Here is a 19,579-nt window from a genome sequence, read left to right on the forward strand (position 1 = left end):
GTCGCTTGTCGTTCTTGCATTATTCTAGCTGTGAAAACAATCATCAAAGTGTAGCCTTGTTCTGACTGGCGCGTTTCCCTGCCAAGCTAGCTGGCTTGTCGTGAAGTTTTTACATTGCAGTTTTCACAGTAAACATCTTTTGGGAATGCGAGTGGCATATGCTGCGTTCTTAAACATGATGTGAAACCCTTTTATTTATAAATGCCTGCAAAATGCCTGTGGCCTGGCCGGCTGCTCCGCTTTTCTGAGGCCATGCACACGTTTATCAGGCTAGATTTAAAAGACTAGTTTGCAGTAGGATATAAAATCTTAGTGAAGTGAATTTTGCTCATTGCTTAAAATGTTAAAAATGTTGTCATCCAATTAATATAGTAAAATGTTATTATATATCATATTATATATCATATTATATAATCTTATTATAAGTGCAGGTATGTCCAAGTGATGTATCTTAAACTATGCAATTAAGCAGAGTTGAATAATGAGCTTTCGGTACTTGAAATATTGTGAATAATAGCCCGTAGTGTATTGTTTCTGCTTTTAGTGCATCTCAAAAAAAAAGAAAATCACTAAAAAGTTACTTTATTTCAGTAATTCAGTTCAAAATGTGAACCTCATATATATTATATAGATGTATTACACAGAGTGATCTATTTTAAGCATTTATTTCTTTTATTGATGATGATTATGGCTTACAGCCAATGAAACCCTAAAAATCAGTGTCTCAGAAAATTAGAATATTATATTATTATAAGACCAATTGGTACTTTTGGCAGTGTGGGCAGTGTGCCAAGTCCTGCTGGAAAAAGAAATCTGCATCTCCATATAAGTTGTCAGCAGAGGGAAACAACTTTTATGAAGATGTGGATTTCATTTTCCAGCAGGACTCCGCACAATGCCCACACTGAGAAAAAAACAAATTGGTCTTATATAATATTCAAATTTTCTGAGATACTGATGAGCCGTAATCATCATCAATAAAACAAATAAACGCTTAGAATAGATCATTCTGTGTGTAATACATCTCTATAATATATAAGTTTCACATTTTGAAATGAATTACTGAAATACATTAACTTTTCAATGATATACAAATGATATATTTTTTGATTTGCACTAGTATATAATTCACTGCCATATAAAAGAGTTCTTTACAGGTTTCCGACAGAAACACAAGCTTATGTACTGAGATTCTCTCTGGCAGCTTCTATATGTAAAGATATTTAATCTTCATTATCCCATTTAAAAAATCTCATTAAAACATTAATAGTAATTTGATTCATCAAAGTAATTTGATTAACCTCCCGGTGCTAGTGTGGGATCTCCTGCATTGAATATGGATGTCATTTCTGCTCAGAGTTGCTCGTCTATTGGCATGGATAAATCTAGCCAGACACTCTTGATGGAGGAATGCTAAATTCCAACACAACTTAAAGCATTTTTTACACCAGCACTATTTGTTCCACTGTTTGGAGTAGTTTGCTTGTGGTGAGAATGTGATCCGCTCTTGATCCCACCCAGCTATTATTAAATATGCTCCTTTTATTTGAGCTAAACTGCTGATAAGGCACAGTTTAATATGATATATTAGCCAGATAACGCTAATTACCGCAGCCTGTTTAATACACGCTACGTTTACTATGTGTATGTCTGTGCTGCATGTCCCTTTGAAAACACTGTAAAAGCACAGCGTTTCAGCATTCTGTGTTAAAGCAGCTTTAAACTGCACGTTTATATGTGCTGGCACACAGAATCTTCTCGCTATATTTACCTTACTGCTCCTGCACCTGACAGCTCTGGCCAATCAGAGGAGACAATGTGCTCATGTGGTTTATTGGTGCGCATTTTGGTGCGTTTAGGTTTATGCCTGTGTGAAACCAAACCAAACCGAGGGAGAAAACGCCATGACCTGACCAGTTACCCTTACTCACAAGATAACATCTCACAACTCGTACAGCTGTTTACATTCCCAAGCTGAGGTAGTACTTGAAAGTTTACAGTACATATTAGCATTTTTTACCCTCTTTGTCAACAGACTAATTAGCAATAATTTAAAGGCTTTGCACGTTTTGTTCTTCTCGAGGAATGTTTGTTTCGGAAAGTTAAGCCCCGGTACTTTGTTTTTTTGCTGAGTTGTTTGAGAGTATGCATTACAGGGTGAATTCAAACAATTACCAAGTGAAATGGAGTTAAAATGCATTTGACTCCCAATCCACTTAAGCCACTAGTCATCAGAACAGCGCTGTAAAATGTTTTACTACGAAAAGAAAACAATAAGAACCTGATGAGAATTGCCTCATTAGAATCAGTAACACGTCCACTGTGGGGAGTTTATTCATCTCCGTAGTCAGCATCTTTTCACAAAGACCTCCACGCTGCAGTTCCACCACGTGTTCCCCAGTGTCACTACAGCAGAAGACCAGCCGCTCTGCTGCTTATCAGTGCAGTCATTACCCTCTGAGCGCCCCTTCAGCCCAGGTCAGATACAGGAGAACCCAGTCAGAGGTTGTTGAGTCTGATTAATTAGCTCTTTGTGCAGGATCAGCTCCAGAAGGCCTGTGTGTCTGGTCCTGGCCTGCTGTGTCCTCCCTCTGAAAGTTCAGCTGTGGGGTAAAAGAGGGTGATTTTCTCATGGGTTGTGTTAAAGTGGGTCACGCGGTTAGTGTAGATGTGGTAAATGGCCGGCTGCAGCAGCAAAAATCCACTTTTTGACTTTTGTGTACTGTGTTGAAGGGTTTCTCAATTCTCGGGACTCTGGAAGTAATGACATCAGTATCTGAGACCAGAATGCATGTGTCTGTCTACATTAGTGTGCAATGTGGGGGTCATCTTCTGTGCTCTTTTAAGATTTCATGTCTCTATCTCTGATAGTATCTCTCAAGGTCTATCTGACTGTCTCTCTTATTGTCTCTATTTTTGAAAGATACTAAAAGAGACAGACAGACTTTGAGAGAAACTATGTCTCTGATTGTTTCTCAGTCTGTCTAACTGTCTCTCTTAAATGCTCTGACTCTGTCTTTAATAGTCTCTGATTCTTAAAGTCAATCTTAGATAGAAACTCCTGAAGACAGAGCTCTTTAAAGAGCACTTACTCTCATAAAACCTCTAACAAACTAACTACTTCTAATCTCATTTCCTTCTTCTCCCATTATTTTTCCTTTTTTTTACCTTTTACCTTTAAAGCAGCACTAGGTAGGATTTCCTTGATTTTTGATCTTTTTAAAGAAGTGAAATTACAGCTTGAAACTCACTGCAGTGCTCCATTGAGTTGTAATAGGAGGAATAGCGGTGCTCTCGTGTCTGTGCCGGGCTCCTCTGAGCTCAAACCAGACTCTGTAAGTCTTCCGAGGCGGCAGCAACCAACGCTCGCGAGAACTGCGACCTGCTTTCCGACCTTTAGTTCTAACAGTTCTACAAGGACTACTGGTACATTCTTTACAAGCTAACATACAGACACTCTGGCAGAAGCTGGAAAGAGACCGAATATGTCTGTGAAAGACAGAAAAAGAGAGAGAGAAACTAATCCGCCTGAAACATTTATTACACTCTGCAACTGTAGGGGGAGCCCACGAACACAAAATCTCAATCCTACCTAGTGGAGCTTTAACTTCTATTACTCTATGTACATAATTATTGTAAGACACTTTGGACAAAAGCATCTGCTTAATGTAATGTAATGCTTTCACTCAAAGTCTGACTGTCTCTCTTAAAGTCTCAGTCTTTCTGCATTTGATTGTCTAAGCTGCTGTGTCGCTCTGGCCTTTTCTCTAAATCAGTCAAAGACTCAAATAATCTCTTTTGTCTCTTACTGTCTCTCGCTCTCTCAATGTCTCCCAGTGTATCCCAGTGTCTTACTTATCATCAGTCTAAAGTTTCTGTCTCATGTCATCTCTCAGAGTCTCTGTCTGATTGTCTCAATCGGTGTCTGTCTTATTTTCATTGTCTCAGTCAACGTCTCTTTATCTTAGTTTCTCTCCTTGACATTCTCTCTCTCTCTCTCTCTCTCTCTCTATCTCTATCTCTTTGATTGTCTCTGTCAGTATCTCTCCCTCTGCCAGTCTCTCAATGTCTCTCCTGCTCAGTCTGCCTCTCATTGTCTCTTTCTCTGAGTGTCTCTGCGTTTCTCTCTGTGCCTCTATCTCTGTCTCAATTGCTCTTACTGTACTATTACTGTTATGACTGTCTCATTTCCTCTGACTCATTTCCTCTGTACATTTCTTAATCTTTTTCTCTCTCCTTCTCTCTTTGATTTCTTTGACTCCCTCTCTATTTTTTTCTCTCTCTGTCTCAATGCCTCTCTCTCACTGTTCCAGTCCCTAACTTTTCACTTTATTTGTACTGCCTTCTTTCTTCCTCTTTCTTTCTGTTTTCAGTGTCTCACTTACTGCTCTTTCTTTTTTTTAATCTATTTTTGTCTCTTTTTCTCTCTGTCTATTAAACTGACTCTCTGATTACAGAGTTTTGCTGAATTTGGGCTCAGACTCAAGTTTTATGTCCTATTGATGAAGATGAACTGATTATGCACATTTAATATATTACGGACTATAATGTTTAGTAGGAATTAAATACATTTATTAAAAATACATTTATTTGATATATTAGGATAATTGATTAGGATTATCTAGTTATCTAGTCTAATTGCTTATCTGAAAAGTTATATATAAATATATATAAATGTTTGTTTTATACATGGTGTTTTTAGTTGTTTTTGTCTGTTTTCCCACAAGTTTATTTGATCTTCCTCTATTTCTCTCTCTCTCTCTCCCTCTCACCCCTCGATATCATTGATGTGAATCATAGCTGTGTAAGAATTGATTAGTGCATGGCAGCACGTCTGAACTGATCGGAGAAGAACGAGTGTGTGTGTGTGTGTGTGTGTGTGTGTGTGTGTGTGTGTGTGTGTGAATGGGTGTGTGTTTGGAGTGGTGTGGTATTTCTTCAGCAGGGGGCAGTGTTGGTCCAGTGTTGATGAATGTTGCAGGTTCACTGGAGTAAGTGTGGAGCTGCAGCATGAAGCCTTTTCCCTTCACTTTTGAACATGTGACTGTCTTTGCTTCCCTTTCAGATTGCGTTCTCCCAGCACAGTAACTTCATGGATCTAGTACAGTTCTTTGTCACATTTTTCAGGTGAGAACCCGTCTTTCCCACATTGGTACTTGATGAGAATCCCACTTGAACCCATACCTGCACTGTGTTATTAATGTATACGTGTGAGCATGCCCTTAAAAGGAACTACTGAATCACCCCTCTTTTTTGTAATATATTACATATTTTTTATAATGTATAAAACAGATCAGAGCAAATATAGTAACGACACCACAAATCATTTTTCTTTTTTAACACACACACACACACACTTTGACTCATCCACAGATTGAAAAATGTGGTTTGTTTTAGTACTTAAAGATTCAACATTAGGAAAAGTAGGGCAGTCACTTTAATCAGACTATGGATCTCATACAGTAAACATACCCACATACACATATATACTGTATATACACACACACACAGTGTGCTGTGGTTGGCCATGGTTCCCCATCATTAGTTCTGTCAGCTCAGGCACTATGATGAATTACACTGACTCTGCACTCTCTCAGCCTTGGTTAGGTGTGTGTGTGTGTGTGTGTGTGTGTGTGTGTGTGTGTGTGGTGGTAGTAGTAGTGAATCGGTGTATTCAGCATGCAAGCCTGACTGTGTCTACTTTTATAATTTACAGTCCTTTTGCAAGAATATTATAAATATGAGGACTGTTGTTGAATAATAATAAAAATGTTAAATTATAATTTATTTGTATTCATCAAACTTGTGCATGAATCACTTTTTATGTTCATATCTGTTAGCAATCTGTTTTATATATATAAAAATATAAAATATATAAGTACTAGTGCAACTCAATAAAAAAATCATAAAAATGTTACTTTATTACAGTGTTGCAGTTTAAAATGTGAAACCCATTTACTATATAGATGTATTAAAAACACAGAGTGATCTATCTTAAACATTTATTCCTTTTTATTGTTGATGATTATGGCTTACAGACAATGAAAACCCAAAAATCAGTGTCTCAGAAAATTTGAATATACTATAAGACCCCTTTTTGGCAGTGTGGGCAGTGTGCCAAGTCATGCTGGAAAATGAAATCCGCATCTCCATAAAAGTTAGTGTAGTTATTGAAGTCACTGAGGACCAATTGTACCAATTGATCTTATATAATATTCTAATTCTAATTTTCTGAGACACTGATTTTCTTTTTTTTTATTAGCTGTTAGCCATAATCAACAACAATAAAATAAATAAACACTTAAATAGATCACTCTGTGTGTAATAAATCTATATAATGAGTTTCACATTTTGAACTGAATTACTGAAATAAAGTAAGTTATCAATGATATTAAAATTGTTAAGATGCACTAATAAGTAGGTGGGCAGTCATTCTACCACAGAGCTAAGTTTTTCTTTCTTTCTGACTTGTTGGATGCTGGTTGGTGCAACACTGTAAAGGTTTGAGCAGATCTCAGATAGTAGGATATCTATAACATGCTCTTGTGGTTGGACAATAATTTGATATCAGTGTATATATTACAATGAAATTGATAAAGTTTCAATAATGGTGATCTAAGTTTTTTACCCAAGCCCTGCATTGAGCCAGCAGACACATGCTGCTAATCTGAGCTTCATATGTAAAGGCTAGTGGAATGCACAGACATGATATAAGTAATTTGAAACAGCAGAAGTTCCCCTATCTAACCATCTGTCTGTTATCGACAATCAGTGAGTAATCCAGCTGAGAAAAATAGTTAGTATTGCACCTAGCATTCTTCAGTTTAATTCAACTGTGTCTGAGTGATTTAAACAAAAGCTAGTTCATGATACTCAATACCCAGGTTCAAAACTACGTCTGGTAGTTGTAAGTATGATTGCACAGCGTGTGGACCCTAGAACACTCTGAAACCCAGGGCATCCAAAATGGATTTAAATGCAACTTTAAATGGGTCTCGAGTCTTTTCAAAGTGAATATTGAAATCTCCAACAGTCACAGCCTTATCAGAAGAAAGAGCTGCTCCTCACAGAAAGTCTGCAAATTCACAAATAAAGTCTGTAACAGGTCCAGGAGGACGGTAGACCGTTATCAGCAGGAACTTATGCTGCCTATTGCAGTTGAGTATTGTGTTTATTTTTTGTTTGTAAGGCAGTCATGCATTGTTCTGAATGTGAACAAGCTGTATGTTTAGTTTATAGACAAATCTTATATAATCACAAGTTTATGTCATTTGTAAGATTCTAAATATAGATTAAAACAGTATGAAATGTTTGTTAATGATGATACAGAACTTTCTCATCATGGCCTAGGTGGGCACAGAGTGGTCCAGCGCTGGTCTAAAGTGCTACCACTATGTTTAGGAGCTCGCTGGTTCGAATCCCAGTCATGCAGCTTGCCGTCAGCTGCCGGAGCCCTGAGAAAGCACAATTGGCCTTGCTCTCTCTGGGTGGGTAGATGGCACTCTTTCCCCACATCATTCCAAAGGGTGATTTCTGCAGCACAAGGCGTCTGTGAGCTGATGTGTCAGAACCGAGCTGCTGAGGTTTCCTCAGAGTGCACTGTGATGCTACTTTGCAGTTTGAAAAGAAGCTGACTTTGTCTGTGTCGGAGGAGGCATGTTCTAGTCTTCACCCTCCTCTTAACCCTCCAGCACTGGTCAATTGGTGGGACAATCAGGCTAGCTAAAATGGGGAGAAAAAATGGGGGGAAAATTAAGAAATGGGGAAAAAAATCGCTAAAAATGTAATCATGGCCTACTTTTAAGCTACTAAATGTTATAACTTCCAACGTACTGGTACCTACAAGTTAAAAAATGAAGAAAAAAAAAGAAAACGATTGCTGGTTGTAGTGGTCCATTGGGCTTAGCACTGCCACTATAATCGGGAGATCGCTGGATCGAATCCCGTTCATGCAGCTTGCTATCAGCTGCCGGAGTTATATAAGTTAAACAAGCACTAGATGTTAATCCACACAGATTTCTCTACTGAAAATTGTTTATTTGGGTGAGTAAAGCACTTTTTCTTTCACACGTTTAGCAGCAGGCTACAAGCCGAATAATGCCCAAAGGGCTAGAGCTTAGCGCAGTAAGTGGCTAATGCTAATGCTGCTCCTGTATAATGCTGAACATCAGTGGGGGGGCTTTACTGCTCCTTACAACCTGACTTGTAGAATTCATACATACTGAATTATAAGGATTTTTTTTAAAATAAGGATTTTAAGTGCGCCTTATAGTACTGGAAAAAAAATAATTGTAACAATGCAGTGCAGTCTCCAATGTGCTTTGATTTGTAAATGGGGCCTGAGGCATGTCATCAACTGTTATTAGAAACTCTCAGCTAAAGCAATTTTCCACGCTTTCTTTGACTTGTGATATTTCCTGACTCTTCAAACCTTTTACTAACACTCAGCAACCTTGGGCTCTTCAAAGCCAGTGTCTAAAGATCTGAAAATGAAAGTAATCGATGTCCAAACAGCAGGGGAAAGCTATAAGAAGATAACCAAGCATTCACAGCTTGCAGTTTCTACAGTGCAGACTGTTATTAAGAAATGATGGTTTCGGGAAAACTGTGGACGTAAGCGACTGAAAGCTGTTACTGTAAAAATATTAAACTAACAAATAGGAGAGCAGCCTTTAATATAATAATAAATATAATATTAATATAATTAATAAGTTGGAGAGCATTATTAGGAGTTTGCAAAATGTTCTGGTTTAAATTTAATATTTAACATATTTAACAATGCAATTCAGTAAGCTTGAAAGTAATAGACTGATGGATGTATTAAAATGACACATAATATGATGTACGTTCTAAATCAGGTAAATGTTATTTATGATTAAAGTCTGAGTACTCTCTGTGTAATACCACATATGTAGATATATATGTAGAATAGAGTAGGAGTAAGGATAAGAGAGAGAGAGGGAGAAACTCAAAGAGTGCAAGCTCTCCAAAAAGCCTCTTGCCATCTCTACCCAATTCCATTTCTCCCAGTTCATTCTCTCTCTCTCCCTGGGGTTTCTCTCTCTCTCTCTCTCTCGCCCTCTTTCTCTCTCTCTCTAACACTGAAAGAGTTCTGTATGCCCTTTTATCTGACCAACCTGTTATCATTCAAACACAAGCTGCTCTTACCAACCAATCCAAAGTAACCAAGTGTTAACATTCCCCAACCCGTGAGGCCGTGCTGCTTTAACCCACTGTTCTATTGAGGTGAAGGTTGAGCAGCTTCCCAGAGCTCAGCAGGAGAACCTTACAGTGCACAGATTTTAGATTTATATAGACTACAGTGTGGTCTGTAAGATCAAGAAATCTGAGAAAACTGCCCATATACTGCATTTCAGAATACTATGCAAACTGGATTTAAGTGTTAAAACGATTTATTTGTTTTGTTTTTCAATTAAATTCTTGAATGCTATTGTGTATCAGGTTGCTTTGCATCACTGAAATCAATCTCACACTCCTGTGCTGATTCGTTTTTCAGGACAGCCCAGTTAAAGAAAAACTGCTTAAGGAGTACAAAACCTTTTTATTTTTTTACATTTTGGGGAAAAAATTATTTTCTCATTGGTAGAAATTAAATTGTTCAGTTAAATTAAATGGTTGGTGAATTGAAAATTAAGAAAATAAAAAGGCCTTTTAGGTAAATTAGAGAAAAATATAATTTGCATAATAATTTGGAAAGCGGTGCATGCTGCCTAGAAAAGTAAAAATAAAACCCCACTGGGACACAATAATTTGCTTGATGCAGCATAGACCAAATCACATAATTGAGATTTAAAAGGTATTGCTAATATAAAGACAAAGATGCAGCCATAAAACTAGGAAAACATAAATGAGAAGCAAAAAAGCAATTTGAGGAAAAGAATTATTGATTCTATAGGGCCCTATATGACTTCTGAAAGCCAGCCACAGAAATGATCAGCATTGCCTGTACAAACTTCATTAAAGAGACATGAGACTCTTTATTGAAGAAACATGAGTACCTCATAAAACTCAACTTTTAAAGCAGCACTAGGCTTTTTAAAGAAGTAAAATTACAGCTTGAAACTCACTGCAGTGCTGCATTGAGGTGTAATAGGAGGAATAGCTGTGCTCTCGTGTCTGTGCCGGAGCTCCTCTAAGCTCAAACCAGACTCTGTAAGTTTTCTGAGGCGGCCGCGACCAACGCTCACGAGAACTGCGACCTGCTTTCCGACCTTTAATTCAAACAGTTCTACAAGGACTACTGGTTCATTCTTTACAAACTAACATACAGACACTCTGGCAGAAGCTGGAAAGAGACCGAATATGTCTGTGAAGGCCAGAAAACGAAAAAGAGAAACTAATCCGCCTGAAACATTTATTACACTCTACAACTCTAGGGGGAGCCCACGAGCACAAAATCTCAATCCTACCTAGTGGGGCTTTAAAGTACACTACAGAACATCTAAATACACTAGATTTGATGAACAAGCCTGTTTATTGAAAGTAGTGCTGGACAGTATGACCAAAAATGTATATCACAGTATTGAAAAATATTTCAATATTTATTTATTTTTTATTGTTTTTTTTTGTTTTTTTTTCTCTTGACTCGGCTCTTACATAGGTTTGTGACTTACTGTGCTGTTAGAAGTGAATGTAATAAACACTAAGGCTTTAAATAAAGGCTTTGATTAGTATTGGGTTGCTTTGTCCCACAAAATTACAAAATGTGAATAAATCAAACTGTATTAGCAGAAAAACAGCTGAAAAATGTAAACTTTAATACAGCTTCCTATACTAAACTAAATATTTTAAATAGTTCCATAAACACAATGAATGGACTCAAAATACTATACCGTATTTTTCGGACTATAAGGCGCACCGTATTATAAGGCGCACGATGAGTGAACGATCTATTTTTAGTGTTAGTTCATACACAAGGCGCACTGGATTATAAGGCGCACTAAATGAAACTTTATTTATATCAGTAACAATAACTCTGAGCAATAAATCCTTCACAATATCTGTGAAAAATAACAACATCTCTGAGCAATAAATCAACAAGCACAGCAAGTAACTTACGTATTACTCCGCGACGCTCCTGACAACGGTAGCCGCAACGCTCCGACAGACCATAATATTATGTTGAAGCACAGCAAGTACGTATTACTCCGCGAGGCTCCTGACAACGGTAGCCGCAACGCTCCGACAGACCATAATATTATGTTGAAGCACAGCAAGTACGTATTACTCCGCGAGGCTCCTGACAACGGTAGCCGCAACGCTCCGACAGACCATAATATTATGTTGAAGCACAGCAAGTACGTATTACTCCGCGAGGCTCCTGACAACGGTAGCCGCAACGCTCCGACAGACCATAATATTATGTTGAAGCACAGCAAGTACGTATTACTCCGCGAGGCTTCTGACTATAATAGCGTGTTGTGCCGAATTCGGTGAATAAAACGGTTTTAAAACAGAGATAAAGATTGGATAAGTTTCATTTCTGGATGAAGTGATTTCCAGCGCTGTTTGGATATAATTGTGGATTTCAGGAGACTGGATTGATGGATTCTCTTTAGTCTGGACGCGTTTTGAAGGTAGGACCTGTGGCTGAGCACGGGTGTGTGTTCGGGGGGTGGCGGCAGTGACCGGAGGTTACCCCAGGACAAAAGGAGAGCCTTTTATTACTGGAAACATGCGCTCTGACGCAGCTCTAATTCATGAAACATACATCCTACAGTAAAAGCACAGTTCTGGAATCCGGAGAGCCAGTCGGTTCGAATGGTGTATGACATGACCGCATTCGATGAAATATGGACGAACGATAAACGCAAATATGAGAGTTATGAATTATTAAAATCATAACCAAGGCATATTTCGCCCTAAATGTTTATTTTCTGAAAGGATATTCCGCTAAATAGGCTAAATAGCTCAAAAGCAGAGATTCTAAGCTTTAAAATGGTATATTGGATGTCTATATTGAACCTGTAACTGTTCATAACTATTCAGAAACACAGCCAGTTATGAAATATTAAATATTTCTGGCCCACCGGTGGGCCAGCGCGTGTTAAGAGGTTAACTTTACTTAGAAGTGGGCGCTAAAAAGAAACAGTTTGTGCTATTACCCCAGAACGGGTGGAAAGGAAAGTTTACCGGCACCTTGTTCTGGCCACGGAGCTACAGTGGAAACTAGCTACCTTGAGCCACAGCCGAGAGGCAGTACGGCAGTCAAAGGTAACCGCACGCTAGCCCAAGAGGGGGATCTTTTTCTGGCGTGGGTGAGGAATTCTGCACAACAGAGCGCCGTGTACCACATAAAAATCGAGGTCAGTAAACACAAGCAAAATCCATACACAAGGCGCACTGCATTATAAGGCGCAATGACGATTTTTGGGAAAAAATAAGTATTTTAAGTGCGCCTTATAGCCCGAAAAATACGGTACATGTTTACTCAATGTTTTTCTAAAGCCCTTAGAGGCATTACAGGCTTCAAATTAGCCACAATTTACTTCTTTCAGTTCAGTGTACATTAATTATATCCTTCAAGCTACAGTATTAATATATTTAAAAGGTCTATAATTGCTTTCTCGCATCCAGAGTTTTAGTGAGTTTTATATCGCAATTCCGTTGCTCTCACTTCAGTGTCTCCAGTGTGTTAGCTTGTTATGCTAACTGACTATCGTTAGCTGTATGTTTCTTCGGTCTTGCTGTTCTGCACAGCGCCTCTAGTGTTATGGCGGTATGTGAAAAATACGTACTGGTTTTTAATGTCCCTGCCGGTATAACAGATGAACCAGTATACCACCCAGCACAACTTGAAAGTAACAAATGAGCCCTAATAATGATTAACCTTATATTAAGCATTTCTCTCTTTTGGGAGACATTAACAGTTATTTTTAATATTGTTATTTAATATAGTTATTTTATTTTAAGTGATTTAAAGCATGAAGAAATACAAGTCTGACGAAAGCACATTTTAGTTGGATTTCTTCTAAAAGGGATTGAAATGCTATAGGATTCTTTGGTTTCCCAAATTAGAAAATCTTATCTCAGTTATTTTAGTGCCATGATCGGCAGAACACACAACATGATCAGACACATGTTGGAACGGGATCAATTACTGGTTTAGAGAGATGTTCCAAGGTCTTCTACATACATGCAGTGTAAACTAGTATAACATTATTGAGACGTCATGAAGAAAATGTGGGCCTGGATAAACTGGACCATCGCATAAATGCAAATGCCCATTTTCAGCACAACATTAGAGGTTCTGTTGGCTGGATGAAAACGTGGCACCAGTTCTAGCTGCTGCAGTGAAAACAATCATCCTACCAGAACCACACAGACCTCCACATAACAGTGTTTCTACTGAAGTGAGAATGACCCACTTCCCAAAATAATATGTGGCCAGTGGTGGTTCTGTGCTGGTCCATTTCCATTGATGGATAGAATAGAGGGTGGCTAATGAGTTGTGTGGCAACAGACTGGCTACAGTCAATGATTGTATGTAATGGGTGTTTCTGATCAAAGAGCCAACGGTTGTAGATAAAAGGTAAATGTAGAAAGACATCACAGCCTAAAACGAATACACCAGCACCTAAATTCCTGTTTTTTCAGGTATAAATAGGCGTAGATGAGTGAATGTCATGAGCGCATGAGCAAAGGTTACATATTTCCTAAGGGCTCAATAAAGAGAGAGAGAGAGAGAGAGAGAGAGAGAGAGAGAGAGGAAAGGTTTGTGTGGAAAGATTGAGAGAGGGTGTGTATCAGTGATTCATCCTGGAAGAACATACCCAGTCTCTGGAGTAAAGCTCAGCTTAGATTGGTTTATTGATATCTCAGGCTGGTATTATCCCGTGGCTGATATGTTGGGTTTTTAATGATTTTGATATTGGAGTTTAAGCAGTGGTGAGAGGATGGAAGCTGCCACACAGCTGTCTGAGCTTTCTCTAAGCTAAGTGAAGCACCATTAGCTCACCATTAACTATTATTGTACTATTGTAATGTGTTTCTCCGGGATATTAAATGCATGCATTAGTCACTCGCACATTAATAGTGGTTCACTAAAACAGGTCACTGCCTTCCATTTACGCATTCAGTGTGGGAATATGTTATTGTCTTGAGTAGCCTTATAATATATTCGAGACATAATGGTAGCAAAGCTATAGCTTTGTTTATTTTGTATATTATTTATCATTTGCTTCTAAAACTAAACTGTGGAGACCAATCTTTTGATCCTGTTTACATCTGCTCTCATTATGTGTCCTAAATATCAGGGTTATATTTAAAACAAGGTGTAAACAACCAAAATGCATTTTAAACAGATACCATCCTATCACTCTAACGCATGAACGCACCCAAATCTACATCCAACTGCATATGGAAACTGCAACAAAATTAATTAATTGTTGTGCAGTGAGCACATTTGTCTATTTCCTCTCACACAGCTTTTTGAATCTAAGATGCTTTTGATTGACATCCTTTCCCAAATGTAAATGCACAAAGATACCAAGTGTAAAGTCTTATCAGGATAATCAGTATACCTTAAATCTAATAACTACAAACTTACACATCAAAATAAAAACATTTACAGTGCAATTTTTGTTTTATCCACGATTCATTCATGCATGCTTTACTTTTTGTTCAGAACTTTTACAAAGCTGACAAAATATTAATTAAATCATTAATTTTACAAAAAAAATAAATAAAACAAAATAAACAAGCTGAGCCATGATCTGAACCAAACAATGGCACTAAAACAGAGCACCAACAATGAAAAGGCCAAAGGGGTAAATATTTATATCCCTATGGGCTTCCGTTACTGTTACACACTCTATTTTATTATTTATTACTGATCACATTTTACTTATCACATCTCTCACTCTCTCAAACACACATTGTTTCCTCTTTCCATGGTGAAATTTGCAAAAAAAAGTGATCTATGCAGCTACACTAGCATCTATTTCATCCTTTAAAATTCTCATTTAAACTCAGTAACTCCTTACAATATTAAAATTTTAAAAACTTCAAAACCACCCTGAGTTATTATACAGTACAAAAGTCTTGTCTAAATCTAGTCTGCCACGTCTAAACCACACTACACTATTATTAAAAAACAACTATTAGCATTTTAAAAATGATTCATAATTATTAATTATGATTAATTACATATTTGTTGTTGTTTGACATTTTTTTGTTTGTTTATTTGAGAAAATATGCATATTTAAATGGAAATCAATTAAACAGCTATTTAGTACTTGTTTATTTTGTGCTAAAAATAGACTGCTTTGATACTATTGTTTTAATAATAATTTAAAATGAAAAACTCTTAAGGGACTACTTGAATGTCTTCTTTAGCTAAGTATCGTGTCGGGAATCATACTTATATTTATTATTTACTCTCTTCCATCTCAATCCATCTGTGCTTCTTCAGCTGTGAATGGTTTTTAGACCTATTTCAATGCTTTGTCTTTTGTTTGTAAGGCACTTTCACAGAACACAGAACACAACTGGCAAAAAAGGAACTGCGTAAATAGTTCATTTATAGGGTTAAAGGGGCGTAACATACGGTTTGGCTTTACTTTTTAATTACAGCTGTTAGTTCACTCTTGTATACAGTCTAAGGGCCTGACTCGTTACTAATGAGTAATGTTTGGTGGAATTTTGTGGAAGTTTCATCTGTGTCTGACATCATATCCTGTGTGTTTGCAGTTGTTTCCTGTCTCTTCTTCTGGTGGCGGCAGTGGTGTGGAAGATCAAGCAGAGCTGTTGGGCGTCACGGCGGCGAGAGGTAAGAGATGTAGCAGATTCTGCTGTTGTGATTGGCTGTGTACTTGTACTGTGTACGGCAGTGTATACCTATTTATGACTTAAGGTTTTTCTGGACTTCTTCCTCTTCGTTAAGTTTCAATTATTCTGCCTGCGTTCACCTAAAAGTGAATCCCGCCTCACATGACTCTCCACTCGAGTGCTTTCCAAAAATTGACATCCTGTGCTGAAATAGTGAAGAAGCGGAGCGCTGGAGAGGGTTACGCGAGCGGGAGCTGCACGCAGGCAGAGCGGAATGCATTCAGCGTTATGAAGGGCTCTCTGGGAGGGCTATTTTGGAATTACAGAGACATTTATGAGGGTTAATAATAGTGTTCTTTTAAAGGTTAGTGATGTCTCTGTGCAGCCCCCCAACCTCACTATCTGGCCCAAGGACGTGCTCTTATCCTGCGAATAGTCATACAGGAAACAAGGCTTCCTTTAAAATGCCAAAACACACACACACACACACACATGCACACACAAAGCAGACACACACAAGGTCTGTTCTTCCTTGCCCTACAACTTTTCCTAATGGGGTTCAACAAGGCCGCACATTTAGAACAGAAGGGATTGTAATATAGCCTCTTCTTGTATGTATGCGTGCACACACACACACACCCACCCACACATATACCATTAGTAGAATGAAACTAAACATAGCACAAATGTCTAAAACATTCTAAGACATTCTAAATGTCTTCACAAATGTGACCTGAACTTGGATTAGATTTCACACACATTGGTAAAATAGATACAGAGAATTAAATCAAACAAATGATACAAAAATATTCTACCATATTTTTCACACTGTAAGGTGCACTTTAAATCCTTTAATTTTCCCAAAAATCATCAGTGTGTCTTATTGTCCAGTAAACCTTATGTATTAATTTTACCAGTCAGGTTGTAAGCCACTCCACTGAAGTACAGTGTTATACAGGAGTTTCAGTTTAGTTCTCCAGCACCAAGACTGGAGCAGTATTAGCATTAGCCACTAACCTCACAAAGCACTAGCTCTTTTTCTGTTCAGGGACAAGTATATCACACTGTAGCCTGTTCATTTACCATGTTAAAACAAGCTTTGTGGGACAAACCGCATGCTAATTACACCCTGGCCTACTGGAACACTCAGGGTTCCTCAGGGTAGTTCTGTCAGGCAGCATTTACTAGCAGTAATCACGTCTGGCACTTGTGGTAAGCTACTAATGCTAATGCTGCTGCACCCAGCCTTAGTGGAAATCTGGAAATCTAAGCTTACTGTAAATAAACAGAAGCACTTTACTCACCCAAATAAACAGTTTTAAGGAAATAAATCTGTTTCGATTTACAACCAGCGCTCCTTTGACTTATAATCCAGTGTGCCTTATAGTGCGAAAAATACGGCATGTTTATTTTTTGAGTAAAATTGTATCACCTCTATTACATATCTGTTGGTCTAAAACTATGTTAACTTTTAGGAATGACAGATTATTTGAAGGGAAAACTAGAGTAAGATGTTTTCAGTCAGTGGAATAAAATACAGGAATAGTTTGGGGGCTTTATTCAAAGAACAGAGATCCATCCAAGTCTGATCTTCAGAAAATACATTTGTGGAATTGCACATTTGTAGCACAAAGAAAGATCTTCTAGAAGCTCAGAGGAAGATATATTGTCAGGAAAAGCTCACAAAACCATCCCTAAAGAGTTTGGACTCCACCAATTCACAGGCAGACTCATTGTGTGCAAGTAGAGGGAATACAAAATAATTATTTTTCTTAGTCATGTAATAGTTCACAAAATTACAAAGGAACCCAAGGTATCTTCTAAGCAACTAAAAGCTGTTCTCAGATTGGTTAATGTTTGAGTCTACTATCAGGAGAACACTGAAAAACAGTGATATACTTGGCAGCATTGCAAAAAGAAAGCATCCTCTCTCCAAAAAGGACATTGATGCCTTTCTACAGATGGGGTAATTGGGATGATATTTTGTGGAGACCGAAGTAGAGCTGGTTTGTGTAAATGTTATATTTGTAGAACAAACAACACTTCATTCGCTTCAAAATCATATTTGTGAAATGTGGAGGTAGTGTTGTGTTTTGGGCATGTTTTGCTGCCTTTAGACCAGGGTGGATTGGCATCTATGATGGAAAAATTAATTCTGAATTTTATCAGCAAATTCTAAAGGAAAATGTCTGGAAAATCTGTGTGCTGAATTTTAGAAAAGTGTAGGCCATGCAGCAAGACAATGACCCTTAGCTCACAAGTCATTTTACTGAAGAATGTTTAAAGAGGAATGAAATTAATGTTTTGGAATTGGCCAAATCAGGGTTCTATCTTTAATCCATTAAAATTGTTGTAGAAGGACCTAAACAACCAGTTCATGGGAGAAAAGAGCTGTAGCTGTTTTCTTTGCAGGAATGCACAGGATGAATCAATTGTTGCTGTAAATGATGAGTTGCGGTTATAGCTGCACAAATCTATCATGTTTAGCTCATTTTTTGATCTGAAAGTTGTAAGTCTGAGGTAGAAATATAGAAAAACTGTGATAAAAAGCTTTGTCCTGACTAAAGAATTGAAGAGTAAAGTGAACACAGACGTATAAGCTGTAATTACCTTCAAACTGACCTTTTCTGAAACAGTGTGCACATGTGTGTAAGAGCACGCGAGAGAGAGAAAGAGAGAGAGCTTTCTACTGGTAGTGGTAGAATGCAGCGCGAGAGTGGGAGGTGAAAGAATAATTATATGGATTTTTGCTGTTGGTGTTGTGAAAGGGTTTGAGGTGACAGATGAAACTATTCTCAGGGTTCCCTTGGGGAAGCAGTGTGGCTTGACCCAGAAAAAAAAATGCATTTTTAAGAGAGGAGCTGTTGGTGCAGATAAACCGAGACATTCTTTACTTCTAAACATGTTATTTTCTTTAATCTCACTAATATGTTCTTCATCTCATTAACAACAGCAGTAAATTAGGTCTCGCTCTCTCTGTCTGGCGCAGGCACTCTCGAGATCTCCCCTCTCACCCGGCGTCTCTCGCTCACTATCTCTCTCTCCTGCTCTCTTTATTATTCTCTCTATCTTACTGCTCTTGCAGTTTCTCACTCTGATTTTTTTGTTCGTTTCTAAGTTTACCTTTCTCTCTTTTCTCTCTCTCGTCTTCTCACTCTCACACTTTCTCACAAGTTTTGGATTTGGCATTTTAGACCTTGATAATGATAAATGTTATTAATGATAAATTGCTGTTAATGACTATCACTGTTTTTATTATGTTTGGTAATAGATGCTCAAATTTCTCAAATCATGTTTTCTTTTTCCTGCTTTCTTTCATGTCACAGATTGGATAGATAGGAGTTATGTGACTACACACACAATGGGATGTTTTAAGAGTACACTATGTAAAAACAAAAGGTGGGGAAAGTAGTCAGCATAGGGCTGGGAATGATTTTTACTATTAGATTTTGCTAATCTAATGATGTCATTTCTTAAAAAGAACTCTAAAAATCTGAAATGCATCCAGTAATATGCTTCGGAAAACATATTTGCAGTTTAAACAGTTATAATAAGCAGAATAATTATCACTTTGTGTTTTTTGGTTGCAATTTAAAAAAATGGTATAGAAAATTGTACCGAATTTAGGTTACTGTATCGGTATTGAAAATCCTACAAAGATACCCAGCCCTAAGTCAGCAGAGGCATTAAGTAATGAAGTAGAAATATAAGTAGAAATTTTATTTATCTATACTAGACTAATTATTTTTCAGATGACTTTTCTTTTTACTGCTACTCCTTACATTCTTAT

General features: G+C 37.7%; 1 protein-coding gene across 1 annotated transcript in view; it reads left to right on the forward strand.

Moving 5' to 3' along the window:
• Nucleotides 1-19,579, forward strand: part of atrn (attractin) — a 135,717-nt gene that overhangs the window by 80,035 nt on the left and 36,103 nt on the right. Inside the window, exons 25-26 of the mRNA XM_022684934.2 lie at nt 5,066-5,127; nt 15,712-15,790. Of these exons, the coding sequence (XP_022540655.2) occupies nt 5,066-5,127; nt 15,712-15,790 (141 nt within the window). The remainder of the gene's footprint in view (nt 1-5,065; nt 5,128-15,711; nt 15,791-19,579) is intronic.

This window comes from Astyanax mexicanus, chromosome 7 (assembly GCF_023375975.1).
Source record: "Astyanax mexicanus isolate ESR-SI-001 chromosome 7, AstMex3_surface, whole genome shotgun sequence".
Classification (NCBI taxonomy): Eukaryota; Metazoa; Chordata; class Actinopteri; order Characiformes; family Acestrorhamphidae; genus Astyanax; species Astyanax mexicanus.